We start from the raw sequence: 27,995 nt of genomic DNA, 5'->3' as shown, positions 1-27,995 counted from the left end.
GTCGTTTGAGTCGAGTCCTGCTTGTTTCAATACACGAGACTGACAGCATCTTGTGACGTCAACCAACAAAAGTCCTCTTGCAATACATCGCCAGGTGGGCAATGGCCACGCCTACTCAAGTTGCTAAGGCATACACGTTGAAAATAAAAGCACTGCCATCATCATTGACCGTACGACATCACGTGACCGTCAGTTTATTGATGATCGTGCAGCTGATGGGATTTGGCGAGCACCTCAGGACGAGTGGGAGGAGCTCCGCTGCACGCTGCAGTCTGTTTGGGAGGGACGCGCGGCGGCGCTTCCCCCGTCCGCCATCGTCCCCGCGCCGGCCAAAGGCTGGCTTTCGGCGCCGGCCCCTCCCTCCTCGCCGCCGCCCCCTTCTCCCATCCACAAGTCATCCACATCGCCGACGGTGGCCGCCCCCTCCTGGCCGGAGGACGCCAGCACTTCCGTGATGATGGCGGCCGTCTGCGCCACCCAGTTGAGCTCCGATCGCACCTCGCCGGCGGAGGATGACGGCGGACTTTCTGGCGGCGGCTGGAGAACCACGGCGGGAGCGGGAGCGAGCCGGGCGGCGGCGGCGGCGGCGGCGGCACTTGGCTCCGGCGGCGGCCCGGCGGCGGCGGCGTTGTTGTTGTTGTTGAGAGTGTCCTGCAGCGCCGTCTGGTTGGCCTGACCCGCCTGCTGGTTGTGCAGGAGCATCTCCTGGATGCGGATCTGCTGCAAGATGGCCGGCAGCTCGTAGTGGTGGAAGAAGTAGATCATGGAGTGCTGGCAAAAGAGCAAACGGTGGCTTACGCCGGCTCAGCGATACACGCGCACTCGGCTTCGCACAAATAGGCGGGGCCGGGCCGTCCGTTGCTTTTGCGAAAGGACGATTGGCCAATTCACACCAAAAGCGTTTTCCAGCATTAACTTGCACAGAAATCATCCTGGGACGCCTCGAGATACGAGTGGCCCGGCCGACTGGGGCGCTTCAAGATACGAGCTGTCGCTGGCCTCAATTTCTGCTTTGACTTGCAATTTTTTTCCGAATTGGAGTTATGAGCGCCGAGCGGCTGCAGCCTGGACGCTCACTTTGCCAACGTGACCTTTGGCCTCACGCGTCCTTCGGTCTTTCTTTCTTGACGTACGGAGAAGACCAGAAGCTAACGCAAGTATGCTAGCCGACGGCCGTTCGGGGACGTTTCCTTCTGCCCAAAATGAGCCGCCGCCGTTCAACATTTCTGAGCAAACAGACAACTTGAGTCGTGGCTCCGTAATGTCAAACAAGGAAGTGGCCGTCAATAAAAACCCACTTTGTGTAAGCGCCGGCAACTAAATGCTCTCCAAAGCGATTCCTCGTTCTCCGCTGCTTCGGAGAACGTCACAAACGTTTCTTACTCTTGATTTTCATTTGGTCAGGCCAGATTTCGACAATCAATAGCACATTTTCAACGTCATGTTTGTGCGCGTAGCAGAGCCGCCGCCGCCGCCGTCGTCGGCGGCCATGTTGCTGGCACCTTGGACCAGGGACGCTGACAAAGTGAAAAAGGGCTAAACGTGGAAGGTGCGCTTGAAAAGGACGCAGGCCCCGCCCCGCCGAGTGGAGTCGAAAGGTGGCGACTGACCTGGATGAAGAGCCAGGAAGTGACCAGCGCCAGGCTGCTGTACTGGCCGTTGAAGCGGTAATGATATGCGTAGAAAGCAAAGTGATACAAATAGAAGAACCTGAAAGACAAAAAAAAGGGCTGAGAAGGGGTCAAGATGGGGGGGGGGAGTCGCCGGGGGGGGGGCCGCTCACCTGAGCCAGTGCCGCTTGCTGGTGTTGGTGTGACAGCAGATGGCGTCGTACTGGTCGGCCAACCACACGATGAGGATGATGTAAAAGGCCGTGGTGGTGTCGTTGAAAAATTCCGACATGATGGCCTCCATGCCTGACCACAGGAAGTGACATCAGCAACCACACTTGACTTGTGTGTCTTTTGTTTTTTGCTGTCTCTGTGCACTTGCGGAGAAGGCCGTCGCCCAATTGGGAAGCAATCAACATTCCAAAGTTGGCAATGAAGTGTCAAATTGCTTTGATGAAGTATTTCGAAACTTTTATTTGGATTTCTTTCCTCGTCTGTAACGACGACGACAGAATGTGACGCATATCGCGTTCAATTTTGTTTTTTGTTTCTTATCGGCTCTCTCTCTTCTTTCTCCAAAATAAATGGCGGGGATTTGACTTTTTTGTGTCAGCGTCTTCAAATGTGTTGCAAGCGGAAGGGGGGGCCAGCAATTGTGCTTACGCAATCTGTTGGCGTGGAGGTCAGAGGGCAAGAGCGAGTTTGACTCACCGACGAGGGCGAGGATGACGGTGAGCAGGGGGGCCGCCGGGAAGGCGATGGTCATGTTCATCTCCAGCATCTGAAGGAGGTCCACTGAGAGCAGACAGAAAGTTTACCTTCTTCAGGGCGAGCGAGCGAGCGAGCGAGAGAGCGAGCGAGAGCTGCTCCCAATATGAAGCCGGACGGAAAACGGCTTCGCCCGCCGCCTTGAGATACGAGCGAGACCGCTTTTTGACAATCGGTCGGACTTTGAAAACAAACAAAGGTTGACAATGGCCCATCAGCTTCATGCCAACGCGTGCTAATGGTTAGCATTAGCACGGAACAACACATGTAGACCGATTTTCACATCATCAGCCTCTTCAAAAAAGAGATCATTTTGACCAAAAATAAAATGAAATCAAATTCAACATCTGCTGCTAAAATCGGCTCCTCCTTAGCGAAGCACATCAATTCGATTCTACAACTGAATTCAAATAATATCATCAACATTTCTTGGGGGGGAAACTGAACAAAGATTTAGGCCACGGATCGGCAAGTTGGGTCCGAGAGAGCCGCAGTCCCGCATGTTGTCGGTGTCTCCTGCCTCCAAGCCAGGTGTTTCAAATCATCAGCTCATCATCACGTTCTGCAGGAGCCTCCCAGCTGTGTTGGAGGAGGGAGACCTCAAAAACATGCAGGACGGCGGCTCTCGAGGACCCGACTTGCCTACCCCTGACTTAGGCCAAGGCGAGCACAATGACATGAATTGCAGCATAAACAAACTCTTCAATTCAATTCATTGTCTTCTTAGGACTGAAAATGAACATTGTTGTTCAAACAAACAAAGCCACTCTCAGGTTTTGTTCGAGGTGGCGGCGCGATGGCGGCTCGATGGCGGCGATGACATTTCCATTTCCATCCAATTGGGAAGAAAGATTTGCGTTGCAGGCGTGAGCACAAAATTCAACGCTTATCATCATCCAATAGTTGAAGATTATCGAGGGTCGTTACAATGACTTCACTGACGACACATCGAACTTGCTTATTTGAAAAAAAAATGTTTTGTTTCATTGGACAATAACAATTTCATTTCTTTCGGAACACGTCGCAATAACTTAATTGCACGTGTTATGTTGAATATGGCGCCACCCGAGAGCATGCGCGCGCGCCGTATTGCATACAGAGCAACTCACCGATGAAGACGAAGATCTGGTGGTGAGAATATCGGAGCAGCATGGACACCGACAGAGTCTGAAAAAGGGCGCAAACATCCAGTCGGGTCAGAACAATCTTGGGGCTCGTCGGAATGACAATCTGGGCCAAACGTGAAGAGAGAGAAACGCACGCGCGCGCACAAAACAAGACGGCAGCACGCTGTACGAAATTGCATCTTTCTCAGCGGTTGTGTTTCGTGACGGCAAGGAATCCAAAGCGGCGATGCGATTGGACGAGGGTCGGCCGTCACTTACGAAGATGACCATGATGACGAAGGCAGCCAGGTAGGAAGTTCTGGCCATCCACATGCTGACAAAGCGGTAATGTTCCCCCGAGACCACGTTCCTGAGGAAGCCTTGACACAAGCGCCACGCGGTTATTAGGGCCGGTCACGTGACCTTGCGCTCCGACGAGCGGCCGCCACCTTTGTTCTCCTCGTTCTCAGCCAGCGCTTTGACGCTGGACATCAGAATGTCGTCGTAGCCCAAAAACTCGTCCAGCAGGAAGCGGCTGAAGCCGTCGCCAAAACACGCGTCCTTGGTGGGATCTGAAATGCGAAGCGGTGTTTAGCGGCGCTTAGCGGCGGCGGCCGGCTGGCACCCACGGCCGGCGTCTCACCCAGCGTGACCACCATGACGGGGATGTTGAGTCTCTGCCGGGTGCTCTGGGACAGCCGCAGGAAGCCGTACTCCAGCGAATACTCCACCATGTACTCCTCCTGCGGCCAGGCTGCACACGCAAAGCACGGGTGGTGGTGACGAGCCGCGGCGAGGCGGAGCTTCCCGTTGCGCCGCCGCCTACCTTTGGTCAAGTGACTGAAGGAAAGGTCCTGGCTGTCATTGGCCCCGCCTCCCGCTCCTCCGTCCCCTCCTCGCGCTCGTCCCATCGCCGGCGGCTTCAGACGAGGTTCCATGTCCAGCTCAAACTGCCGGCGGGACATTTGGAACCATTCCGATGTTTGGTCGGAGAAAAATAAATGCAGATTGGCGGTTCATCAGCCCATTGATTTCGACTAAATACAAATGATGCCTGAAATAACGGATTGCGTTTTGCTCCCCCACAATTTGTACATAAAAGACGCACTTTCGATGGAATACACAATCAAATGATTTCCAAAGCAATGAAATGAAAGCCAAATGTCCAGTGGTGAGAACGTGTCCCGGTCCAAATGTGTGGGTTCCGATTAATCGGGGCCCTAATAATGAATTTGAGCACATTTTGACCACAATCGTGCAACGATTTCCACATGAACTTCTCCTCACCTGCACTGAGCTGTTGTCAAACGTGTCCAGCATCGTCTCCTCGTCTTCGTCGTCCTCTTCCTCTTGCAGTGCCGCCAGGCTGAGACCGGCAATGGCGGCTCCTCCTCCTCCGCCCCCGCCGCCGCCGCCGCCCTCCTCCTCCTCCTGCAAGTCGTAGAACTGCAGGAAGACGGGCGGCCGGCTGGAGTTCCTCTGGATCTCCACGCGCAGGATGCCGTCACGAGGCCAGCGCTCTCTCACTCCCTCCAGGCAGTTGATGGGCGAGCGAGAGAAGGCGATGTGGATGTAGGCCAGGATGAAGAGGACGAAGAGCGCCTGACGAACACCGGCACACACATTTGCAACATTTAATTGACAGGGCTGCGCTCAAAATATCGATACAAGTATCCGTGTTAATAAAAACGATACAGTATCGATATTGCAGGCGTGAGTATCGATACTGCTCCCTGACACTCGGGGGCGACTCCCACGACAAGGAAGCACCTGAATGAGCAAAGTTAACAGAGCCGCCAACTGTTACGGACTGTCCATATTTTGTTTGCTTTCATGCAAGGAGGAGGAGAAGATGATGAGAAGGTCGAGTCGAGTCACCTTGAGCAGCACGAAGAACTCAAAGACCCTCCTGAATGACGGCGGGAAGAGGCGGGCGTAAGTGACGGCCATCTTGAAGAAGAGCGCGTGGAAGAGTCGGTCTCGAACATTGATGAGGGGGTTCTGGTTGATGTTGGGGTTCCGGATCCTGTTGGGCGGGACGTTGTTGTTGTTGTTGTTGGGCAGCACGTTGTTGTTGTTGACCTGGTTCTCAGACATGGTCTCGCGATGGCAGAGGTGAAATGCAACTGCGGCCGGCCGATTCTAGGTTAGCATGGCTCAAGTGTCGCTCTTCTCGTCTTCGGTCTACAACACAAAGTGTACAAGACAAGTTCACGCAAGTACGACAACTGGGCACGACAATTCCCACAAAGCAGTCACTTGGTCTTTTGTTGGCCAATGGCAACGAATCACATGACACCTGCAAGTGTCTGCTTTCCTGTCCTGCAAAGTTTGGATTTGAATCTGAGGACAGATGATGGTGCAACCGGTTCGGGCCTGGCTCGTCATCCAGCAGCGGGATCTTTTCTCCTCTTCAAGCGAGCTCCTCCGAATAACAACACCCGACAACAGCAGCAGCAGCAGCAACGTACCTGTTATTGACAGCGCCCATTGGAGCCCATGCTAGAGATTTCTTCTGGATGTTTTCGCCGAAAGACGGAAGCGGATTCTGTCAAACGCGAGCTAGTCGCTTAGCTTCTCTTAGCTTAGCCGTTGTTAGCCGCACGTAGCGACGGTAACAAGTCGAGCAAGTCCGCTTCGCGGCCAAACTCCCGAGAAGCCGCCGTGAATGTTCGGATACACTCGAACCGCATTCGAAACGCGAAAGTTCCAGCAAAAGTTTGAGAGGCGAAGTCAAGCGACGGCTACAGCTACAAACCGGAAGTACGTGAAATCACCGGAAATACGGCTCCCCAAAATGTGGAGTCGCAAACTTGACGTCATACGCGCCGATATCGCAACAAAATTAGGCCAAGGGTCCAGTTTGAGACACTATTTACTCAAATGACCTTGAATCACATGTCATTGGGATTTTAAGACGCGTTTAAACAAAAATATTGTATGTTTTTGGTCATTCCTTAAATTCTGCCCTTATTCTCGTCTGTATACTGTTATGCATTGCGTGTCTATTATTCCAGATTCCTATCAAAATTTGAATATGCCTGTGCGTCTACAAAGTGCTGAATCGATCAATCAACGAATTAATTGCAAATCCGTTCAGGCGCATCAAAGGACACCGATGTGGGTTTTGGGGTCCTGAGCACTTTGTTCTTGCGTTCAGCTCAATTGATGTCCGCGGGACTGATTTCCTTACCTTTGCCGTCGTGACTGATTGTGGTTATCAAGTTGAATGAATAACATTCGTTTATTCTATTCATCAGGTGCTTGTCTAAAGGGAGGGACGCGTTTAGATTGTCGGTAACGACGACACCAAAATCCAAGTAAGTTGACACAATGAATGAACGAGCGATGCGTTAGCATGGAACTCTTCGGCGTATTTTCATCAGATTTCTTCTCCTTCATCAATTCGTCCGTCAGTGATTAGACTAGACGCCTTATTTCATATGTTGCTTGTCGTTGATACGTATCTTCGTTGTACATTTAGTCAAGACATTTTGTGGGCAGATTGGACGGTGTGGAAGAAGACATTTGATTTGGGACAGAGATGGCAAGCAAAACAACATTAGTGATTTGTGAATGAACAAAATTGTGCCGCGCGCATTACAACATCTTGTTGAAAGTCTTCCAGAAGTGCAAGATGTCAGAAATGTCACATTAGTTTCACTTTCTACTTAGTTCACTGTTGGCAGTGGATATTTTGCTAGCGCTATTTTGTCGTGAACGGCTGTGATTGGTCAATCGCCGGCCTGGGCGTGGCTGGTGGCTTCATCTCCTTTTTGGTCTTTTCACCAACTTCTCATTTTGTTTTGTCACCGAAGATAGGCTGCTATCGGCATTACCAGCCTATTTCTGTTGTCAAGAAATTGTCTGACACGCACGCACACACACACAGCAGGATTGGAACCCATGACCCCGAACATGACTGTCTTAACCACTATGCCATGAGCTCGTACAAATGCAGTGGCAGGGATGGGGAAGTCCATAAAGTAAAAACCCTGAAACAATTTGGCTGCAGGTGCTTCTACTCAACGGGTGAAGACGAGCTCGTTTACCGATCCACTTTAATCTAATCTGTGGCAGGGTTTTCATTTTCTGATGTTGGATTCCCAAAGGTGTATGTCAATTTATGAGCACAATTATCTGACTGGCATCGGCCAGAATTCTCGCACCTTCAAAATCATCCCTTTCCAGGAGACAAAAAAAAAAAATGTTTTTCAACCGTTAAATGTTGCGTTGTCAAAGAGAGTCATTTATCTTGGCTTTTTCACGTATTTGCTCGATGAAACCTTGCGCTTTTGCTTGTCTTTGAGGGTTTGGCCGCTGGCTGGCTGGCAGCATGGACTTGGCGTACGTATGCGACTGGGAAAGGCGCCCCAAGAGCACCCACTGCCCTTCCGTCCCCCTGGTCTGCTCCTGGTCCTGCAGAAACCTGGTGGCCTTCACCACCGACCTGAAGAACCAGGACGATGGCGGCGGCGAGACAGGTACCGACGTGCTTCCTCTCTGCCCATCGGAGCATCCGACCATCCGTCCATCCATCCATGATCATCCATCCATCCAATCATCCATCCATTCATCCATCCATCCATCCATCATAATCCATCCATGATCATCCATCCATCCAATCATCCATCCAATCATCCATCCATGGTTTGTCCAGTGCCTTTGGGCCTTTAACAGAATCTTTCTGATTACTTGACATGTTGCAGATGTCAGTCACATGATCCACATCATGGACACGGAGCATCCCTGGGATGTGTACTCCATCAGCTCGGGCCACGCTGAGGTCATTTCCTGTCTGGAGTGGGACCAGTCAGGTCAGGTGACAAACAATAAGAGACAAGATTGTCTGTCTGGAAAAACGCTGAGCGTGCTTGGATAGATCAGAAGCCATTTCCACTTGTGGAGCCAAAATGTCCACTTTGGAGCGGTTGGGGGGGGGGGGGGGGGTTGGGGGGCAGCGGTGAAGGATTGCAAACATGCGTTGGCGGTCCGAGTTCCCAACAAAGGCAGTCTGACGAAGCGCTTGCGTCTGCTTGGAAGGTCCGCTTCATCCTGAGTCCAAGAATTCCTGCGAAAGGGAGCGGGTCGCGTCGTTTGAAAACAAAAGCAAATCTGGTCCAAAAACACCTTGAAATTTCGTCAAAATGCTGTTAAACGCCGAGCACGAATGCAACGTTGGCGGCGAGAAGAGCAGCGTTGAAGCAGTCATCGGCTGTTTTTCAAATGCTCATTCGTGTTGTTGAGCAAGTCCTCAAAGATGGCCGACACTCGTCAAGATTGGTGCTGATCGATGGTCAACAATCTTGGCGAGAGAAACCAATTTGTTGTTTTTTAGGATGATGAGTCGTCGAGGAGGCCGACCGGCCATCTTTGCATTCAAAAGGAAGGAGAATATTTGGAAGGACGCAAATTCCCAACGCTTAACTTGAAGGAAACGCATTTAAGCTTCTTTATTCAACAGCTTCTCACCTTTGAAACGCGTCCAATGCTTTTTCTTCATTCATTCATTTCTTCGTCATTTTCAAATTGGAACAAAAACAGCACGTCGAAAGAAGTTCAACAAGTAAAGAACTCCCTCCCGCAGTTTTCCCAAATTTCGCTCCAACTGAAACGTTTGAGCTTCACACAAAAAGTCAAAGTTGACATCGTTCGCTGGGCTTCACCCAATTTGAAGGTGATTACTTATCGATTTTGGAAAAAGGCAGATAAGCGTCAAATATTGGCGCCCATAATCAGACCGGCCCATTGGCCAAAAGGTCCGAGCCAGCGCAACCTGAAAAAGGGTTCGTCGTGCACCCTCCGTGTCTTGCACATGGCGACGCACTCGCAGCGACGCAGCTGGCCCCAAAGATCCGAAAGGCGTTCGAATGGCTCTTGTTTTGCTTGGCAGGCTCGCGATTGCTGTCGGCGGACGGCGACGGGCACATCAAGTGCTGGTCCATGTCGGAGCATCTGGTCAACAGCTGGGAAAGTCTTCTGAGCAGTTGTGTGGAGGGAGATCCCATCGTGGCGCTGAGTTGGCTGCACAACGGCGTCAAACTGGCTCTGCACGTAGAGATGGTACCTGCCTGACCGCCGCCGTCATCGCCGCCGCCATCGTCGCCGCCGCCGTCATCGCCGCCGTCATCGCCGCCGCCGCCGCCGTCATCGCCGCCACCGCCGCCGTCATCGCCGCCGTCATCGCCGCCGTCATCGCCGCCACCGCCGCCGTCATCGCCGCCACCGCCGCCGTCATTGCCGCCGTCATCGCCGCCGTCATCGCCGCCGTCATCGCCGTCATCGCCGCCGCCGTCATCGCCGCCGTCATCGCCGCCGTCATCGCCGTCATCGCCGCCGTCATCGCCGCCGCCGTCATCGCCGCCGCCGTCATCGCCGCCGCCGTCATCGCCGCCGTCATCGCCGCCGTCACCCTAAATTAAACGCCGCCTGTTTGTTTGCAGTCGGGCTCCACAAACTTTGGCGAGAAGTTCTCCCGGGTCAAGTTCTCGCCGTCTTTGACTCTGTTTGGCGGAAAGCCCATGGAGGGCTGGCTGGCGGTGACGGTGAGCGGTCTGGTCACCGTGTCGCTGCTCAAACCCGGCGGGGCCTTGCTGACGGCCAGCGAGAGCCTGTGTCGCCTGCGGGGACGCGTGGCGCTGGCCGACATCGCCTTCACGGGAGGCGGCAACATCGTGGTGGCCGCCACCGACGGCAGCAGCTCTTCACCTGTCCAGTTTTACAAGGTGCCACGCCCACACGGGCCTCCCCCGCGCTGACGACGGCTGACTGCGAGCGCGCGCGTGCGTGTGTGTGCGTGCGTTCAGGTGGTGGTGAGCGTGGTGAGCGAGAAGTGCCGCATCGACACGGAACTTCTGCCCTCCTTGTTCCTGCGCTGCACGACGGACCCGCTGAGGCGAGACAAGTACCCCGCCGTCACGCACCTCAAGTTCCTGACCCGAGAGAACTCTGAGCAGGTCAGTCGACTCCACGCCGATCTTCAAGTGGCATTTTGACGCCGTCTTCTACGCGCGCGCGCGAGCGAGTCGCACTCGCCGGCCACTCGTTAAGCAGCCTGCCGCGACGAGGAATTCTGCCGCAACAGAATTCACTGCAGCGTCCATTCGGCTGTTAGGTTTGTTTGTCACGTCGCCCTCGGCGCTCTTTGCTTTTGTCCGAAACGACGGCCGATGGGTCCGCCCTAAAATAGGTCTGCTGCAAACGTATCAGCGGGAGCGCGACAAGATGTATTCTCCGCAGTTTGTCAACTCGCAAATGCCGGCAGAAGTCGGCTTGCCGGCGAGGTTCGGGTGGCAAATGGTCCAAATGGTGTGATTTCAGCAGCAAATGAGCTCGAACCTTGAAATGTTTGTTGTTTTCTCCGTACTTGTGTGCAAAGTGTGTGTGTTGTTCTCAGATGAAGTTTTTGTGTTTTGCGCTTGAGGTGCTGCTGTGCGCGTCCAATCAGAGCGGCAGCATCGTGGAGTGTTGGTCGCTGAGGAAGGAGGGGCTTCCCGTCAACAACATCTTCCAGCATCGATCGCCCGTCGGTGAGTCCCCGACGCCTGTGACCTTTGACCCCGGCCTGACGCCAGCACTCGCGACCTTCCAGTGGGCGAGAAGCAACCCACCATCCTCAAGTGGAGGATCCTGACCACCACCGGCGACCTGGAGCGGGTGTCGGCCGTCGCCCTTCCCAAACTGCCCATTTCCATCTCCAACACGGACCTGAAGGTGGCGTCGGACACCAAATTCTGTCCCGGACTGGGTAAGGCCGGCCTCCGCCGCCGTCGCGCCCGGACCGCCGCCGACCGCCACCGACTGCCGCAGCTGTGGCGTCTTCAGGTCTGGCTCTGGCCTTCCATGACGGGACCATCCAGATCCTGCACCGCCTGTCCCTCCACACCATGGGCGTCTTCTACGGCTCGGCCGCCGGGCCGGGCCAGCGGCCGGGAGACGAGTCGGCCGTCAAGCGGCAAAGAACCGGGGCGCCGTGCCTCCATTTCAAGGCCTTGCAGTTCTCCTGGACGTCGCTGGCCCTGGCCGGAGTCGACAATCACGGCAAGGTAACGTCCTCTTCTTCCTTTTCTTTTGTTTTTGCCGACTTTGCCGAATCCGCTCCAACGCAAAAGCTGCAGAGCTGTTTGCGGCAAAATGGAGCCGCGGCGCCTGCGGCACGCCAGGTCCAAAATGTCAACACGAAGGGAGCTTTCATTTTCTTCATCATCATCATCATCATTCTTGTGGTTTTGATATCCGTATGCGCTCTTTTGGAGCACAAAGTGTGCGCGTGGGCGGAGTTTCATCTCTTTTGCTATTTTGCTTGGCTCGTTTGCGCCGTTGTGGGATAGGCCAGTGGAAGCTTTAGATCCCAAACAGGCGGTGGAAACGCACATCGTGCTTGATATCGGCCGTCTGGGGTCCGTGCATGAGATTTGGCTCACGCAAAGTGCGTTGACGGCTCAACTGCAGCAACTCCGTCTGCATGCAACGACGACGACGGCCGCCGCGTTGGCAATTGCGTGCGTGCGCTAACTCCATCCGCCGCAACGCCCAGCCAGGCACGTCCCAAAGACTGAAGATGCGGACATTTTGGACCGAAATAAACAACATCAATATAAATGCATCAAATACGTCTTTAAAAAGATGTTCATTTCATCTTCATTGCGTTGGCCACAAGCGGGTTAAAGGTCAAAGAAATAGTGTTGTGTTGTCCTCAATCGGGCCTTTTCCAAAATGTCTTTGAAATGATCAATACATTTTGACGGTTTTATTTTTCTGCATTCCGAGTCTGTGCAACAGAAAAAAGGCTTATTTGACGAGGCATCGTGTGTTTTTTGGACGAGTTAATGTGTTACTAACTGACGTCAAGTGCGCAAAACTGTCAGCCGACGAATCGCAAATTGAGTGAGGCACAGGAATGAAATTGAAAAAACTCAGAAAAAGCCAAGTAGAAGGAAGCATTTTGGGGAAAAAAGGAAGACCGATCAAAAGAAAACGCTGCAAAAATTGCTAAAGTGGAAACGGATGAAGAAGAAAGTATGCTTTCATTTTTTGTGGCGTTGCGCCAGTAGGTTGCTTGGTTTTGCCGGTGGTCCGGCAAAACCAAGCGGCATGAGCGGACTTGACCTTTGACCTTTGGCGCTTTCCTGCGTTTGCGTCCTCAGCTGCACATGTTGCGAGTGTCTCCCTCCATGGGTCAAGTGCTGGAGATGAACACCACGCTGCGCCACCTGCTGTTCCTGCTGGAGTACTGCATGGTGACGGGTTACGACTGGTGGGACGTCCTCCTGCACGTCCAGCCCAGCATGGTCCACAACCTGGTGGACAAACTGCACGAGGAGTACATGAGGCAAAACCAGGCCCTTCAGCAGGTGGGCAACGCCGCTCGCTCCCTCGCTCGGCCGTAAACGCCGACGTGACCGTGTAACGTCTCGCGCGACCTGCCAGGTCCTGGCCACGCGCATCGTGGCGGTCAAAGCGTCGCTGTGCAAACTGTCGACGGCCACGGCGGCGCGAGCCTGCGACTTCCACGCCAAACTGCTGCTCATCGCCATCAGCTCCACCCTCAAGTCTCTCCTCAGACCGCACGTCCTCAACACGCCCGACAAAAGTCCCGGAGACCGCCTGAGCGAGATCTGCGCCAAGAACATGGACTCGGGTGAGACGGCGATCACGCTCGGCGCGGCTCGTCGCATTCGCCTGCCAACGACTGCGCGTCTTGCGTGCAGACATCGACAAGGTGATGATCAACCTGAAGACGGAGGAGTTTGTGTTGGACGGGGACCCCCTGCAGTCCCTGCAGCAGCTCATCCAGTGGCTGGGCGACTTTGTCCTCTACCTGCTGGCCAATCTCCCCAACCAGGTGAGACGTCCGCTGCCGGCCCAGCCGCTTCCATCCCGGCCAATCCGCTTCCATCCCGGCCAATCCGCTTCCATCCCGGCCAATCCGCTTCCTTGCGCTCTTCTCCAGGGTTCGGGGGTGCGGCCCGGCTTCGGCTTCATGCGGGACGGCGCCTCTCTGGGCATGTTACGCGAGATGCTGGTGATGATCCGGATCTGGGGTCTGCTCAAGCCCGGCTGCCTTCCCACCTTCACCGCCACCTCCGACAGCCAGGACAGCTTGCAGCTGCTCTTCCGCCTGCTCACCAAACTCTGGCTTTGCTGTAAGAAGCCTGCCGTGAAAATGGCAAATATATTTGTGGCAATCGTTTCCACAAACTCCTCCCACTGTGATAATGTGCAACCATTGATTTTGTTTTTCAATATGCAACTGTCATCCGATGACATCGTTGATTGTTAAAAACAAAAAAAACAAATGCATGCGAGCTTCAGCCTGAGCGCCGTCACGGGTCACAGGCGAGTGGTCGCCGGTCCGTGACGCCAAGTTGCTCAATGAGGGCAGCTCGGAAGCCCGAGTCAGCGTGTCGGCTCATTTGAAACAAAAGCCCGGCGTGCGGCTTTTTGCCACGTTGCCATGCGGCGCGCTGGGGGGGACGGCGGCAGACGTAAGCTTGTCAGGGGAGGGAAACACGAAAACAAATGTCCTTAACACGTGTGTTGCGTTTGCACGCGACAGGCCGGGACGACGCCCCCCCCCAGGACCCCGACGAGAGCCTGATTGATGAGTGCTGCCTGCTGCCCAGTCAGCTGCTGGTGGCCGGCATGGATTGGCTGCCCGTTAACGACGGCGTCATCGTCAAGCTGCAGGGCAAGCAGCCAATCAGGTTGCAGTTTGGGAAAGCGGATGGCGGAAGCAGGTAAGCGGATGCAAAATGGCGGGAAAATCTTTCACTGCCGTACCATCGCTTGCCGGCGATCGGGCAAAGGCGGTCGGCGCGCTGCATCGAACCAACAAACGCTGACGGCGTGAGCAGACGCCATGCGGCGCCGCGTCTTCCGCAGGGTTGGCATGGCTCAGTGGTAGAGTGCTCGTCTCCCATCCGCGAGGTTGTGGGTTTGATGCTCACCCCTGAATCCTGACTTGCTTGCAGTGGACTCGGACTTGTGGGAATGTTTGCCAAAAGGGTGAATGCGAGGCGCTGTAAAGCACTTTGGGCAACATCTGATGGACTTGAAGCGTTCTTTAAAAAGAAGTCCATTTACCTGCAAGGTGGCTTAGGCCCCTCCTACCATGCAGCCCTCCAACTTTTTGCCGTATTTGTGTGACGTGAGCGCTGAAGTGCAAGCTTTAAAATCGTTTTTCTCATGGGACCAACTTTTGATTTCTTTGTTTGTAGAGCAAGTTTCTTCGTTTGTTACCTTTTAGTTTCGTTCGAGTGCAAGGCAAAAAAAAAAGGTGACCTTTGACCACCTTCTGCACGAACGTAAAGCAAAATAAATCAAAGCTTTCCCTGGAAAGCTCTTGTATGACAAAAGGACTTTTTCACGTTTTATAAATGTAGGATGTAGTTGCAGCTCGTTTTAGTTTTTTAGTGCACAAACCATGTTTTTCTTATTGGATCCGATTTGTTTAACTTTCGCAACCTCGTCATACAGTTCGTCTTTAAGACGTCTTTCAATGTGCAAAGCATATTTCAGATCTATCGGCAAGACAAAAGAAAATCCATCGTCTGCATTTGTTGTTCCTCTTTGTGGATCTTGGACAGATTTTGGACAGCTTGACTGGATTGCGCCTTTTTGTGTGTAACAGGAGCGGCGGCCAGAGGACCGACAACCTGCGATGCGTCCACATGGGCGTGTGTCCAACGGAGGAGAGCAAGGCCTGCACCAGGCGAGTCTCGGCAGGACTCCGTCCGTCAAAATCGCCGCTGGCGGACGGCGCTCATTTGCCTGCCGGCGTGTCTTTGCAGGTGCGGCTGCGTGACCATGCTTCGTTCGCCAAACAAAAGCAACGCCATGAAGCAGTGGGAGCAGCGATGGATCAAAAATTGCTTGTGCGGAGGTTTGTGGCGCCGCATCCCTTCGGCGCTGGCGTGAACGTCCCCGGCGGGACGCTGGACACAACTTTTTCATTAAACTTGGATGCTTTTTTTACTTTGAATTGTCAAGAAGAAATCTTTGAATCACGCGTACGATAATACCTGAGCATGAAGAGGCGTGGCCAGGAAAAACGGGCCTCCAACAAACGTATGCCCGGACCACGTTGACATTCGCAACTGGTCATTTCGAACCGTACACACCCAAAAAAGTGTTGCATCTTGCCGATTGCTCGTCGACGAAAATGATCCTTCAGAGCATTGAAATAAAAGAAATGTCAGCACTTTCAAAATGGCGGACGAGCCCCGGCCCAGAAAAACTCAAAATGATAGCGACAGAGTGGCATTTTATTGGGTGGAAGTGGAAGTGGAAGTGGAAGTGGAAGTGTCGCCGCCAGAAGATTTCACGTGGCTTTGGTCAACAGCTGACTGGAGAAGTCGTACAGATCTTTGTTGACTTTCTTCAGCGTTTGAACTTCCTCCTCCAGCTCGGCCACGCGTGCTTTGCCGTTGTCGCCGCCGTCGCCCAAAAGCAACTTGGGACGGAGAAAAGACCAAAAAACGCGTGAAAAGCGCGTTCCACTCGCTGCCGCTGCCTCCGACAATCCGCTCGCTCACCTTGTCGCTCACGCGGTTCAACAAGGAAGTCAGCCTGTCGGCTTTCTGCAGGTAGGCCGGCTCCTCCTCCTGCCGGCAGCAAAAGTGGGCTTATTTGGAGGCAAGTGGACGTGCAAAGATGCAAAACATTTGCAAACGCCAGCGGACCAACGGACGGTGACAACGGGTCCCAACCGCCGTTTGAAGCTTTGAAGGCGGCGGAGCGCCAACGTACCTGAACGTGGAGTCCGAGGCGGACACACACGTCGCCCGACTGGCCGCCGTCGCTCTCCAGCTGGTGGCGGCTAAAGCGCGGCAGGGGGACAGAGGGTCTCGAGTCGGGTAGGAACATGTTGGCGGGAGCCACCGCGATAGTGGCGTTTGTCACCGGACCTGAAACGCAAAACGACCGGCGAAACATGGAACAACAAAGTCTTCCAACTCGCTCAGACGCTATTTTCATCATACAGGAATTGAACGTCAAATTGTCCACATTCGGGAAATGTCAACCTCCCGACATGAAATCTCACGGCTAGCAGCCAATCAGCTATGAGGTCTGACCTCGTCCTTTCTCAGCCTGCCGAGATCTTGCGCTCGTCCGCTACCGTACTCCAAAGTGAAAAGAGCCGCGAGCGATTGTTGGGCGTGGACGGACGGACAGACGGATGGGATGGGATTGGTCACCTTTGTGGGCGAAGCAACGGACGCATTGTTTGCTTTGGACGTCCCACACTCGCACCGTCTCATCGTGCGATCCCGACACCAGGAGCGTCCCGTCCATGGACGCGGACAGGCAGGTGACCATCTTCCTGCAGGGGGCGGGGTCAAGAAGCACACGCGTCACCACCACAACTTCCCAGGCCCACAAAAACCTCCAGCGAAAAAATTTGCTCACCTGTGGCCTTTGAATGTCCGCTTGCTGTCAGCGTCGCACTGCAACGATTTATCGGCCGCCGCGCCCTGCCGCCGCCGCCGCCGAGAAGAAAAATGCATGTGCGTCACTTGGGCCACACTTCCTCGAATATTAGCTGCCACAAATAAAGGCCTGGCTCAAATAATTTCCAGGATAAAAGCCACTGATCTGAATATATGACTGGATAGCCGACACGCGCCTGTGAAAGCCGTTGAAGTCACAGGGCGGCCATCTTGCTCCTCCCATCTCGCAAACAGATTACTGTATAAACTATACAGTATACGTACAGATGAGACATATAAAATCGTAGGCAGTTAGGAGAGCAGATCGATGGAGCAGACTAATTGCATTTTAATGGAGATGATTTTTTTTTTGCTTAAGATCGTGCTCGTAAAGAATTCAAGCAAGTGGCAGCCCGTGTCCAAATTTGGGCATGTTGCCATTGAACCACAAAGCAAGCCAAAGTGTTGAAAATACAAATGTCAAACGCTCGCCGACACTTTCGCGTGTGTGAGAAAGCATCACGTCTCCTCAAGATGATTGCCGACAATAGCAAAAATAGTTTGCTAGGATACAATTGGTTAGGCCCGTTTAGCGAGAGACGGTAAACACGAACGTGCCGAGTCAGCTCATCTTTTCATTGCTTCACTCGTGACTCTTGAAAAAGACTTTGGTAAGGCGACGGAGCCGCAGTTGCTCCATTTTGCAAAATATTCAAAGAATTGATGACGCGATGTGAGCAGTCTGCATCGGTCCAATCGAGTGCAGCGTCATATGCCGCCCATAATGTTTGCAAACGCCGGTTCAAACACCCGCCGACCCCCCAATGACCTCTGCTGTGTTTTGCAAGGTCGCGCAATCAAACATTGGACTGACTGACCTGATTGCACAAAGACACCTGGAAGATGTTCCCGTCGCTGCCGCCACAGAACAGGAAGTGTTCGCAGGGGTCAAGGGTCACAGACATGATTTCTACATCAAAGAGAACTGAGAGGAGGAACTCGCCTGAAGACACCTCCCACAGCTACACACTGTTACAATTATTAATATTGTTTTCTGTTTTACATATATATTCTTCAAAGTGTTTTTGATTTTAGTTAGATGAATATAACTGTGGTAGAATGTGGTCTGTTTTCCCCCTAAGGAAGTGAGGTGTCAGAATCCACACAGCAGGTATGCAGGAATCTCTGGAGCCAGCTCTCCCGAGGTCAATAGTTTATCTAGGAAGCCAATTGTATACCTCATGTTTGTTAAGGACTGGAAGAACTCAATAGGAGTTGGCCAGAATGTATCTCACTCTGCTGACAGGACAAGATCAAAAGGGGGGCCTGGTAGAGGGAGAAGGGGGGCCAAGTGTGGCCCACATCCCGAAGGAAGAGATAAGAGAGGGGTGTGTAGAATTGGGGTGACAGGAAATATCACATGCTGAGAAAGGGCCGAATGGTCAATGAGGGGGAGGGAACCATATGTATAAATGCACGCATGAACTTTGTAAAGAGCACATCTGTGGGTGAGCTGCGATGATTGAGCAGTACTACAGGTGACTTTCAGAATCTGAAATAAAGCTGGCAAACTTGTTCACAGATTTCCACTTTGAATTTATTTGAACACGCAGAAATCAAGGAAATGATTTCCAACAACACACACACACACACACACACACACACACGCCAGGCTTGAAGGTTCTGGAGAAGAGGGACTTGAAATGACGAGCTCGGTCTGACCTTGACTGTTTGGTCCAAGGATGCGCTGGCGACTCGGGCCTGAGCTCCCATCATGCCACAGTGGAGGTCAGTGATTGGCAGGGTGTGATGAGCCAGAATGTGGCGAGGTTCAGGGGCGTGGCTTAAGTCCACCTGGATCACACTGTGCCACGCACACACCAGATTGGAGTCAAAGGCGGGCAGAGACTTTGGCTTGGACTCGTCAGGAGCGATGGCCGAGTACGACTACCTGCTGACACTCCACACCAGAACCACGCTATCCTTCCCGCCAGAAACAAAATGGCTGCCATCGTCCGTGAACTTGACGCAGGTGACGTCCTGGTAGTGACGAGTAACCACGGACAACAGCTTGCCTGTGGACACCTGGCCAATGGGAGAGCAGCGCCAAGCTGGTCAACATCAAGTGAGGACGGCGCCGGAGACTACGACGGGCGGCTCACCTCCCACACGTAAATTGCTTCGGCCACGCCGGCCACCAAAAAAACGCCGTCTGCCGAGGCGCTGATGCACGTGACCACGCCCGGACACACGATCTTCTGCTGAAGCTGCTCCTGGAAGTCCAAAACACAACACAGGAAGTCCAAAACACAACACAACACATGTTGTAGGTTCCCAATTTTGGACCTTTTTCAGGATGTTGGATTGGTGGAAATTTCAAGGTGCCCATTTTGACAAAGTGGCTTTGCGACTGTGTAAAATGTTTCATGTAAAAAAGCTTCACGTCAGAAAAGTAGCAGGACTGAAATTCACATGCACATCTCTGCTCGTGCCCACTTCAATGTCCGAAAATATCAGAACATTCAGCGCACGCTTTTGGATTTTAAATCCATGTAGTCTTTTTCTGCCCATAGACGATCAGAGAAAAGCTTAACGTCGCTTATTGTTCGGAAACGACAGCCAAAATTCATGTTCATGTCTGTACGTATGCCCACATCCATCTTGGGGAAATATCAAGGGTTAGGATTTGATGGACTCGGCACTCGCGACAGTTTATTAAGGAAATGGCTTAATATCTGTCCAATCCAAAATACCGAGGCCATTCATTTGAATCTGTTGGGAGATTGACGAGAGTCGAGATGTGCAAATTACTTTTGGTGACGATGCATCGCACTTTTCGGACTTTTTTTACACGCACTTGAACACGTTTGGCGCGGTCCCGCGAGTTTTTGAAAATTGTGTGATGCGCGTGCCCGCATGTGAATGTCGAGGAAAGGCTCCGAGGACAATGAAAAGCAGCCAATGGAAGCCGACGTGATGGACGGTGCGCGCGCGCTCGCTACCTTCCTGTGGATCTCCCACACGTTGATGAAGTTCTTCGCCAGCTGCGCGGACAGCAGGTACTGGCCGTTGAGGAGGCAAAGCGACCGGGCCGAGCTGTTGCCGCCGCGGTAGGACAGCAGGCTGGAGCCGCTGTGCACGTCGAACACGGACACGTTCCAGAGCTGAGAACTTGCGTCGCTGCTCACGACCACTTCCAACGGGGCCGCCATCTTGGCTCTCTCTTCGTTCGCGGGGCTGTGGCGTCACTTCCGCCTTCGTTCACAAGCCACGCCGACGAAGTTGCCCTGGTGACGAGTCGATGGCACGGCTAAAGGAAAGATGATGTACATTTCACACATGCTCTCCAAATCTCTTCTACCTTCTCGAATCAATCGTAAGTCTGTTTCAAAGTAAAATCCCGATCGAAGCCATTTGTGCAACTATTGTGATGTGGCCGCTATCCCGCCCATCACTATGGATTCCCGTAGCGTGCTTAAAACCGAAACGACGAATTAGATCCAGGCCGAAGCCCGAGACGAGTGCAGTCTAATGTGGATCATTTGCCGTACGAGCGCTCTCACAATGGGAAGAAAATCAAAAGGGTCTTTTCAGAAATGAGAAGAATTTGGATTGGCTCGTCATTTCTGAAGACACAAAACAACCAGACGGCACGAGACCATTCAAAACAAGTTGGTTGTGAAAAACAACAATTTATCGATCGCTTCCCCATAAAGCCTCATGCAATCACCACATGGGGGCGCTATAAAGGTTGCTTGCGCGTCAGAAGGAGTAGCTTTGAATAAAAGGGACCTTTTACAGACAAGTTCTTGTGAGTTCAGTTTGAAATGCCTATTTTCATTTTTATTTTAAAGAATATGATTAAATACTGTAGAAGGTTGTGAATTATGATTACCCAGATCTACGTTCCAGCTCCGAAGGTGGCGGTAATGCACCAAAGGTTGTTTGACGACCGCCAAAAGACCAAAGAAGAAGAAGAGGGCGAAGAAGAAGAAGAAAAAAACCCTGCGGCGTTGCGCACTAATTTTTCCGTCCTGACTTTTTTTTTGTGCGACAATTTGCAAGACGCCTGTTAGCTTTAGCGAAGTGAAATTTCATCGGAGACTTTTTGTGACCGTGTTGACGCGGCAGCAAGATTTTGCTTTGTCATCCTTTCGTCGTTTGAGGTAAGAATTGGTCGCTGCCTCTTCCCGCCACCATTTTCTTTGTTTGCGCCGAGGCTAACGTTAGCTGCTAGCTCGTGGCCGGTCATCACGCGAAGCCCAACAAATGTTCAAGTCTCCGGAATGGCAAATGCGTCAGCTTGGCTTCTCGTTCGACTTGCGGTCGGCGTTGCTCTCATTCGAGTGTTGAAAACGACGAAACGCTATGAACGGTTCGCTCTGAGCGTTTCTCTTTCCTGGCATTTTTAGCACGACGTTGCAAACTAAACGGCATTCCTACCAATGCATCCGATTTCTATGGCGCATTTCTTTGAGCACACTCAAAACGCTCCGAGGGGTTACGATGTTCACGTCCTCACACATTCGCGCTCTGGTGGCGCTAAACGACGTAAGCAGCCACCGTTGCCCTGAGGCACACCGACGGAAGCGTGGCTGGCTGCCAGGGTTCGCCAACGGCCCTTCCGACCACAACCGAACATTCGCACCATTCATACAGCACCGTCAAGGGCACTGGAAGCTACTTGGAGATTTGCTGTTGAAACAAAAAGGAACACTTGAACATCGTGGCTAGTGTAAACTGCGGCAAGGGTTAGAAAGTCATCGTAATGAATATGAGAGCCCGCGACACTGACTTTTAAACGTCGTCAAAATGATCTTGTTCCATTTGGACTGCGACGTCCAATCAAGCCAATTAACTTGATTGAATGTTTCTCATCTTCACTGCACGGAGACGATGAGTGAGTGATTCATGCAAAAGAAACGTGCATTCAATATTTTCATTGTGCCTGTGCACCACTTCAGTGGCCCCCCCGTGTTACAAATGAATATGTCAGAGTACCTCATGTCGTCTTGGTGTCTTTTCTCAAATGCAAATTGGAAACGGCGCGAAACTTGGGCACATGAACACTGTGCTGGATTTCTGGCGGGATGATGTTGTGGTCGAGGAAGTGTGATGTCACTCGGTCATGTGACTTACAGGGACGAACGGACTGACAGACTTGCATCCGTCAGTCAATCGATCGCATGGCGCAGAGACGAGGACCCGTCAGGTACTTGAAGGTGAGAAATGGCGTGGGCCCGCGGCGACGAGGTTTTTGTACATTTCAAACATTTCCTTCATCTGTGTGATGCTCTTCCTGTCCGCATGCCGCTCTGCTCTTATTGCTGCTGGAAATGTAAATTCCCCACAGGGAGGGATCAATAAAGTCACGTCTACGTTGTCGGCAGGTGAGCGTCTAACAAAGGCTGTGTTTCAGGTGTGCGAGGTGCAAGCGTCCCAGAAGGAAGTCCGAGACGCTCAAGGAATCGGCGCAGGAAAGGTGACTTGTTTATTGCGCAATAGGATGTCGACGATCACGTCGACGCGCTTGACGACGCGACGGCTCTGCGTCCGCAGGAGATGTACGATAACGGCTACGGCGAACACGTCGCCGAGGACGACAACGCCAGAACCAACCTGATCGTCAACTACTTGCCGCAAAGCATGAACCAGGATGAACTACGCAACCTGTTCAGCAACGTTGGCGAGGTGGAGTCGGCCAAGCTGATCCGGGACAAAGTTGCGGGTACGTCGCCATCTGCCGCCGCGTCGTCTTAATGTCTGCGCCTCGGCCGCGATGTGCGCGGGGGTCCTCGTTTGATGGCGCCGTCCGCCGCTAAGGAATTGAAAAGCGGCGCCGTGCATGCTCGCCGGGTGGCGCCGCCGCTCCAAGCGGCCACTATCGCAGTCGCGGCCGCCTTCGGAAAGAACTCGTAAAGGACGAATATGACGCTTGCTCGATGAGCGGAACTTCAAATAAATTGTCGAGCCGTCAAATGGCCGTCGGAACGCCGGCACGAGCCCGGCAACAACTTGACTCGTTTCCGCAAAAGTGGCCTTTGCCGTGCGTGCGCTCGGAACAATCCGGCAGCACAACAATGGTTAATGAAAGTTGTCCCGCTCGCCACATTTGCAGCGAGTGCCGCAAAATGTCGAAAAGTCGCCAACGAGTTTCAAAATGCGAACAATTGATATCGAGTTGATTTTCCATTTCGAGTCCGATATCCATTCATAAAATCGTGTGAATCAATCCTTTTCCTTTTCCCGTGAATTTATAGGCCGCCGTTTTCTTTTTTGTGTTACCCTTTCCTTGACATTTAGCATTCATGTGAATTTAAAAGTATTTTCTTGACTTATTGTACTTTTAAAACAATTTTGAATCTTTGGAATTGATATTTACAATTCTCATCATATTTTCATCTCGTCCACGCGGATGCAAATGTTTGTGTAACATCTGATTGATTATAACAGGAAGTCATTTAGTCAGTAACTTCCTCCTTTTGGAATTTCATGTTTGGAGTTTTTATCATGTTATTGACATTCCTTAATAAATTAGTATCGGAGCGAATTGAATGAAAATAGAATGGAAGTCAAATGGAATCGGTTGAGGAAATTGGCACGGCTCGTCCCTCACTAACGAGCTGCTGGCCTCGGAGGCGAGGCGGCTTTTGGTCCTTCTTTGGCGTGCGCTCGTCACGGCTTGCAAGCGTCCCTCGACTGTCAGATGCCGGCAATGACGCGCACGCACCGCGTCAGCCGTCAGCGGCGCTTTTTCTCGCTACTTGCGTCTAATCATCTGCTTGAGCCAAAAATAGAAAATGGCTGAAGATTGAAAACATGGATCCCAACGCGTGTCCATCCAGACTGAAAACGTCCCCGTCCTCATGACGGAGATCGTTCAAAGTCTTTTGGAAATCGTCCTGTTGCGCTCGCCAAAGAATGCAAAATGCATTTCTTGACTTTGCTTCCAAATTTCGTCTTCTGTTTTTCAAATGTTGAACTTTTATTGACGGTTCGTGAAGCCGATTAATTGATCTTGTGGATGAAATGAGCTCCAAATCAGTCGGGCCGTTTTTGACCCGAACCCCTTTGGTCCTGCCTTGGTACTGGTAAATGATGATTATTATTATTTTACCCTTATTAAGATCCCCGCATAATTTCCCCATCGATTTGGAATCTTTTTTTATTGAATTATTTACGCATATTATTGATGGAATTTGACAGGACTTGAATATTTTTTTTGTTGCTCGGTTGTCGGCAAACTTCTGCTCCACAATTTCTTTACAAGTAATCTTTCATTGTGCGCCCCATAAAATTTCAGTTTAGGCGCCTCTGAGCTTGTGGTAAAAAAGGGGGGGGGGGTTGTGTGGGGGGCCGCCATTATCTTTTCAGTGGCGCCTGATGTCGTCATGGTATAAGAAGAATTGCACATTGTTGCGCCATCCAGCCGGCAAATTTCCAAAAGAGTGCTGGCGGGGGGGCCGGCGTCCCTCGCGCCGCTGGAGGGCGGCCAATCGAAACGGGGGCGTTTTCAAAGCACGCTCGGTCGACGTCGTCGGTGCCTGCCGCATATTCTTGCCGCCGGTCATAGCATGGCGAAGCGAGGACCCCCCCCCCCCCCTCCCGACCGCCACCCACCCACCACCCAGGCAAACGAGCGGGAGCGCCGAGGCACGCGCCACAAGTGTGTGTCGCCTTTCCATTGAAGAAATGTTTGGCACAAGATCTCATGTTTTTTATTTGGGATTTTCCCGCTCTGGGATTTTGTGTTTATTGTTTTTTTGCTAATTTTCATGACCGGTTCCCTTTTGAAATGCTGTTTTGGGCGGCCATTTTGTTTGGTTTTCCCGCCAACTGCTGCTGTTGTTGAGTTTTTGGGGGAACCGGTGTTGCACTGTGTTTGTTTGCAAGCGCAATTGAACGCTGTTGACTCGGGTCCAACGATTCGGCGCATTTGCAATTCAATTGACATTTGCTAAAAGGCAATCTTTTCAAACGTGTCCTAACTGTATTTTTTCTTTTATGGCTGCCGCGTGAGCTTTCTTTCTCACGAAACCTTTTTGCAATTTTGTGGAATAGTGATTTGTCTGCCAATTGATGCTCTCACATATTTGACATTCATGTGAACAAAATAGCGATGTTAATTCAAAATGTTTGTATTGTACTGATAAGCAAACCGGATGGTTCAAATCTGAACCGGGGATGTTGACTCGCACCGACGCCCGTATGAGCACTCAACTCTCGAGTAGTCACCGATACGATACCAAATAACTGATACCACTCGTGTCTAAAATTTCCAGCAAAAGGGAAAACAATTGCTAGAAAGAGCTCATGGTTTTCAGCTCGCCGCATTTCTATTGATCGTCATCAATGAGGTTCTGCGGGAAGGACGGGTTGCAAAAAGCAAACGTTGGAAATGGTTGACCTTTGCATGACCCACATTCAACTTTGTGCTCTCATTATGAAGAAAGTACATGGAATTATTCACAGAAATCTGTTGAAACGCATTTTCTCATTTAACCTTTTGAATAATAATAATTTAAAGAGAAAAAGTGGCGGCCAATTTGGGGCATTCCGATGACGTGTTTTGATACAAACGAGCAATTTCATCCCTGAAAAAGCTGCTTTCCAATTAGTGGTCATCCGCAGCACAACGTGGCTCTCTTCAAGCAGAAAAGAACGGTTAAAAAAATCGATTTGATGGCAACACTTGTCGCTGGGAAATGTCACGTCGCATGATAATCCCATTTCTCGTAAGTGGGGCAGTCAAACGTTGAGTGGCGTGAATATTCTCACAAATCAATGAAAACATAATTTTCTCCCCAAAACGCATGATGGCGTCTTCTATTTTCGATGTTTGGCGTTTCCCAAAGAGGTTTTTTTTGCTCGAGCATACGGAAGGCGTTGATGCAGCCTCTCAACTGCAAGGAACGGTTGAAGAAATGGTAGTTATTACACAAATGGCCAGCAGGTGGCAGCGGAGCATGAGATCAACCAGGGCCATGTTGAAAAAGAAGCTCTTTTACTCGCATTTTTGAATAGATTTGTGAATAATGATGAGACTGCAATCTAATGCTAATTGCTGCAAAACACGTTTTTATGGCAATAGAGCAGAATATTCAGCGGGCCTCGCAAAATCAGTCCAAATCCAGTCAAACGGCCGGAGTGAAGGGGGTCGCTTCAGTCAAAATGGCTGGGAGTGAATACGTTTTTAATTGTTAAATATTGCCAGCGAATATGAATGTATAAAAAAAAAAACAAGGAGACGCTCAGGAATGTTGTGTGAAGCAACTGCAGATTGGCAACTTTTGAAAAATGGAAATTTGCAAATGATGTTGAAAAGCGTCTCGCAAATGTCAAGCGTCTGCGATTGCGTCATCGTGGAGCCCTTTTTTGCCAAACGATGTTTGTTGCTTGAATTGTCAATGAGTTGTTTTTCATCTGACAGCAGGTGAAAGGTCATTTGTGCGCTTTTGTTGACCTCTGTCATTTTGTTGTTGTTTTTTCTTTTGTTGTTTTGCTTTGTGTTTCTAGGCAACAGTTTAGGTTACGGCTTTGTTAACTTTGTTAACGCTAGTGATGCCGAGAGGGCAATCAGTTCCCTCAACGGCCTGAGGCTTCAGTCTAAAACCATCAAGGTAAAGTTCCACTTTCACTCTGTAGGGGGCGCTCTTTCTCAGCGCATCCACAAGGTACTCCACATTGTTGTTGATTTTCCTTGTCTTTACTTTTGTTTTTTTCTTTTGTTGTTTTTGCAAAACAAACAATTGTCATTTCTACTGTGCCTGACTTTTGATTTGGATTAGCCGATTCTTTGATTTGATCTCAAGTTTTAATGTCTTTTCTTGATTTCTTTCAAGCGAGTTGGCTGTTTTTTTTCTTTCCGTGTAACATGTGACATGTTGGCCAACCAAATGCTGCCGTTGGATTTTGGCCGCGCGTCCCCTTGACGCGTTTGGCGTTTTGCCCGCCGCAGGTGTCGTACGCGCGTCCCAGCTCGGACACCATCAAGGACGCCAACTTGTACATTAGCGGCCTGCCTCGCACCCTCGGCCAGCAGGAGCTGGAGGACATGTTTGCTTCTTACGGACACATCATCAATTCCCGCGTGCTGGTGGACCAGGCGTCAGGTACGCGCACGCACGCACACACACACACACACGTCCCGTCCTGCCCTGCCCGTCCCACTCACGCCCGCGCAGGTCTGTCAAGGGGCGTGGCCTTCATCCGCTTTGACAAGCGGTCCGAGGCCGAGGATGCCATCAAGCAGCTGAACGGGCACGTCCCCCCCGGCGGCTCGGAACCCATCACCGTCAAGTTTGCCGCCAATCCCAATCAGGCCCGCAACTCGCAGCTCATGTCCCAAATGTACCACGGCCAATCGCGACGCTTCGCCGGGCCCGTGCACCACCAGGCGCAGCGCTTCAGGTACGACGCCGTGCACCACCACCACAACAGAACTTGCTCAGCGCGGACTGGTCACGCATCGGGACGGACGTGACGACTGTGCGGACGTCCTCGTCCGTCCTCGTCCGTCCCCTTTTCCGCAAATGGCCGCTAACGTTGTCGATTGTGCGTGTGGCGCAGGTTCTCGCCGATGAGCGTGGAGCACATGGGCGGAGGGGGCGGGGCGGCGGGCGGCCCGTCGGGTTGGTGCATCTTCATCTACAACCTGGGCCAGGAGGCGGACGAGGCCATGCTGTGGCAGCTCTTCGGACCCTTCGGCGCCGTCAGCAACGTCAAGGTCATCCGAGACTTCAACAGCAACAAGTGCAAAGGCTTCGGCTTCGTCACCATGAGCAACTACGAGGAGGCGGCGGTGGCCATTCACAACCTCAACGGATACCGGCTGGGCGACAAAGTCCTGCAGGTGTCCTTCAAGACCAGCAAAGGTCACAAGTAGACTTCTTGGCCAGGCCAGGCTGACGCTTTTTGGCTCTCCTTGCTTTTGTTTGACCGCCACCTTTTGCGCGCAGACCACCTTTGGCCCCGCCCACCTGTTGCAGGTCTTGCTTGTTTAACTCAATAAAAAAGACATCCAAAAAGTCAAACGTGCCGCTCGCTCGCGCGATGCTCCAAAAACCTGTTGTCTTTCTTCT

General features: G+C 52.0%; 4 protein-coding genes across 10 annotated transcripts; 2 read left to right on the top strand and 2 right to left on the bottom strand.

Moving 5' to 3' along the window:
* Position 1: 1 nt before the first annotated feature.
* Positions 2-6,273, bottom strand: tmem259 (transmembrane protein 259). Of its 2 annotated transcripts, XM_086088879.1 has the most exons (12): positions 5,956-6,273; positions 5,363-5,668; positions 4,772-5,086; positions 4,311-4,434; positions 4,128-4,238; positions 3,934-4,056; positions 3,764-3,864; positions 3,488-3,545; positions 2,322-2,405; positions 1,784-1,916; positions 1,611-1,710; positions 2-771 (listed from the first exon to the last, which is right to left on the bottom strand). In XM_086088879.1, the coding sequence occupies exons 2-12, from the start codon at positions 5,579-5,581 to the stop codon at positions 235-237; spliced, it is 1,905 nt and encodes a 634-aa protein (XP_085945005.1). In that variant the 5' UTR covers positions 5,582-5,668; positions 5,956-6,273; the 3' UTR covers positions 2-234. The 2 variants fall into 2 exon arrangements, with proteins under 2 accessions (XP_085945005.1, XP_085945004.1); XM_086088878.1 differs by having other exon boundaries at positions 4,128-4,434.
* On the top strand, positions 5,763-18,491 carry med16 (mediator complex subunit 16). Of its 2 annotated transcripts, XM_086088875.1 has the most exons (16): positions 5,768-6,804; positions 7,795-7,968; positions 8,194-8,301; positions 9,378-9,547; positions 9,928-10,209; positions 10,291-10,440; positions 10,908-11,013; positions 11,076-11,231; positions 11,309-11,529; positions 12,631-12,837; positions 12,914-13,124; positions 13,195-13,328; positions 13,437-13,629; positions 14,043-14,223; positions 15,117-15,197; positions 15,277-18,491. In XM_086088875.1, the coding sequence occupies exons 2-16, from the start codon at positions 7,821-7,823 to the stop codon at positions 15,401-15,403; spliced, it is 2,475 nt and encodes an 824-aa protein (XP_085945001.1). In that variant the 5' UTR covers positions 5,768-6,804; positions 7,795-7,820; the 3' UTR covers positions 15,404-18,491. The 2 variants fall into 2 exon arrangements, with proteins under 2 accessions (XP_085945000.1, XP_085945001.1); XM_086088874.1 differs by having other exon boundaries at positions 5,763-6,804; positions 13,195-13,629.
* Positions 15,733-22,011, bottom strand: wdr18 (WD repeat domain 18). Of its 4 annotated transcripts, XM_086088886.1 has the most exons (11): positions 20,810-20,871; positions 19,917-20,224; positions 19,077-19,187; positions 18,866-18,999; positions 18,637-18,778; positions 17,793-17,936; positions 16,895-16,959; positions 16,684-16,808; positions 16,235-16,392; positions 16,021-16,089; positions 15,733-15,938 (listed from the first exon to the last, which is right to left on the bottom strand). In XM_086088886.1, the coding sequence occupies exons 2-11, from the start codon at positions 20,124-20,126 to the stop codon at positions 15,807-15,809; spliced, it is 1,290 nt and encodes a 429-aa protein (XP_085945012.1). In that variant the 5' UTR covers positions 20,127-20,224; positions 20,810-20,871; the 3' UTR covers positions 15,733-15,806. The 4 variants fall into 4 exon arrangements, with proteins under 4 accessions (XP_085945012.1, XP_085945011.1, XP_085945009.1 ...); XM_086088885.1 differs by lacking the exon at positions 20,810-20,871 and adding an exon at positions 21,916-22,011 and having other exon boundaries at positions 15,733-16,089; XM_086088883.1 differs by having other exon boundaries at positions 15,733-16,089; positions 20,810-20,887.
* elavl1b (ELAV like RNA binding protein 1b) lies at positions 20,738-27,947 on the top strand. Of its 2 annotated transcripts, XM_086088898.1 has the most exons (8): positions 20,770-21,080; positions 22,056-22,136; positions 22,334-22,396; positions 22,474-22,642; positions 26,431-26,534; positions 26,873-27,026; positions 27,099-27,324; positions 27,484-27,947. In XM_086088898.1, exons 2-8 carry the CDS (start codon positions 22,101-22,103, stop codon positions 27,797-27,799), a joined length of 1,068 nt encoding a protein of 355 aa, XP_085945024.1. In that variant the 5' UTR covers positions 20,770-21,080; positions 22,056-22,100; the 3' UTR covers positions 27,800-27,947. The 2 variants fall into 2 exon arrangements, with proteins under 2 accessions (XP_085945023.1, XP_085945024.1); XM_086088897.1 differs by having other exon boundaries at positions 20,738-21,080; positions 26,873-27,324.
* Positions 27,948-27,995: the final 48 nt, after the last annotated feature.

This window comes from Leptonotus elevatus, chromosome 11 (genome assembly GCF_054856555.1).
Source record: "Leptonotus elevatus isolate MCC_2025b chromosome 11, RoL_Lele_1.0, whole genome shotgun sequence".
Taxonomy (NCBI): Eukaryota; Metazoa; Chordata; class Actinopteri; order Syngnathiformes; family Syngnathidae; genus Leptonotus; species Leptonotus elevatus.
Note: the sequence above shows the minus strand (reverse complement) of the source record. Positions and strands in the feature narration are given on the sequence as shown.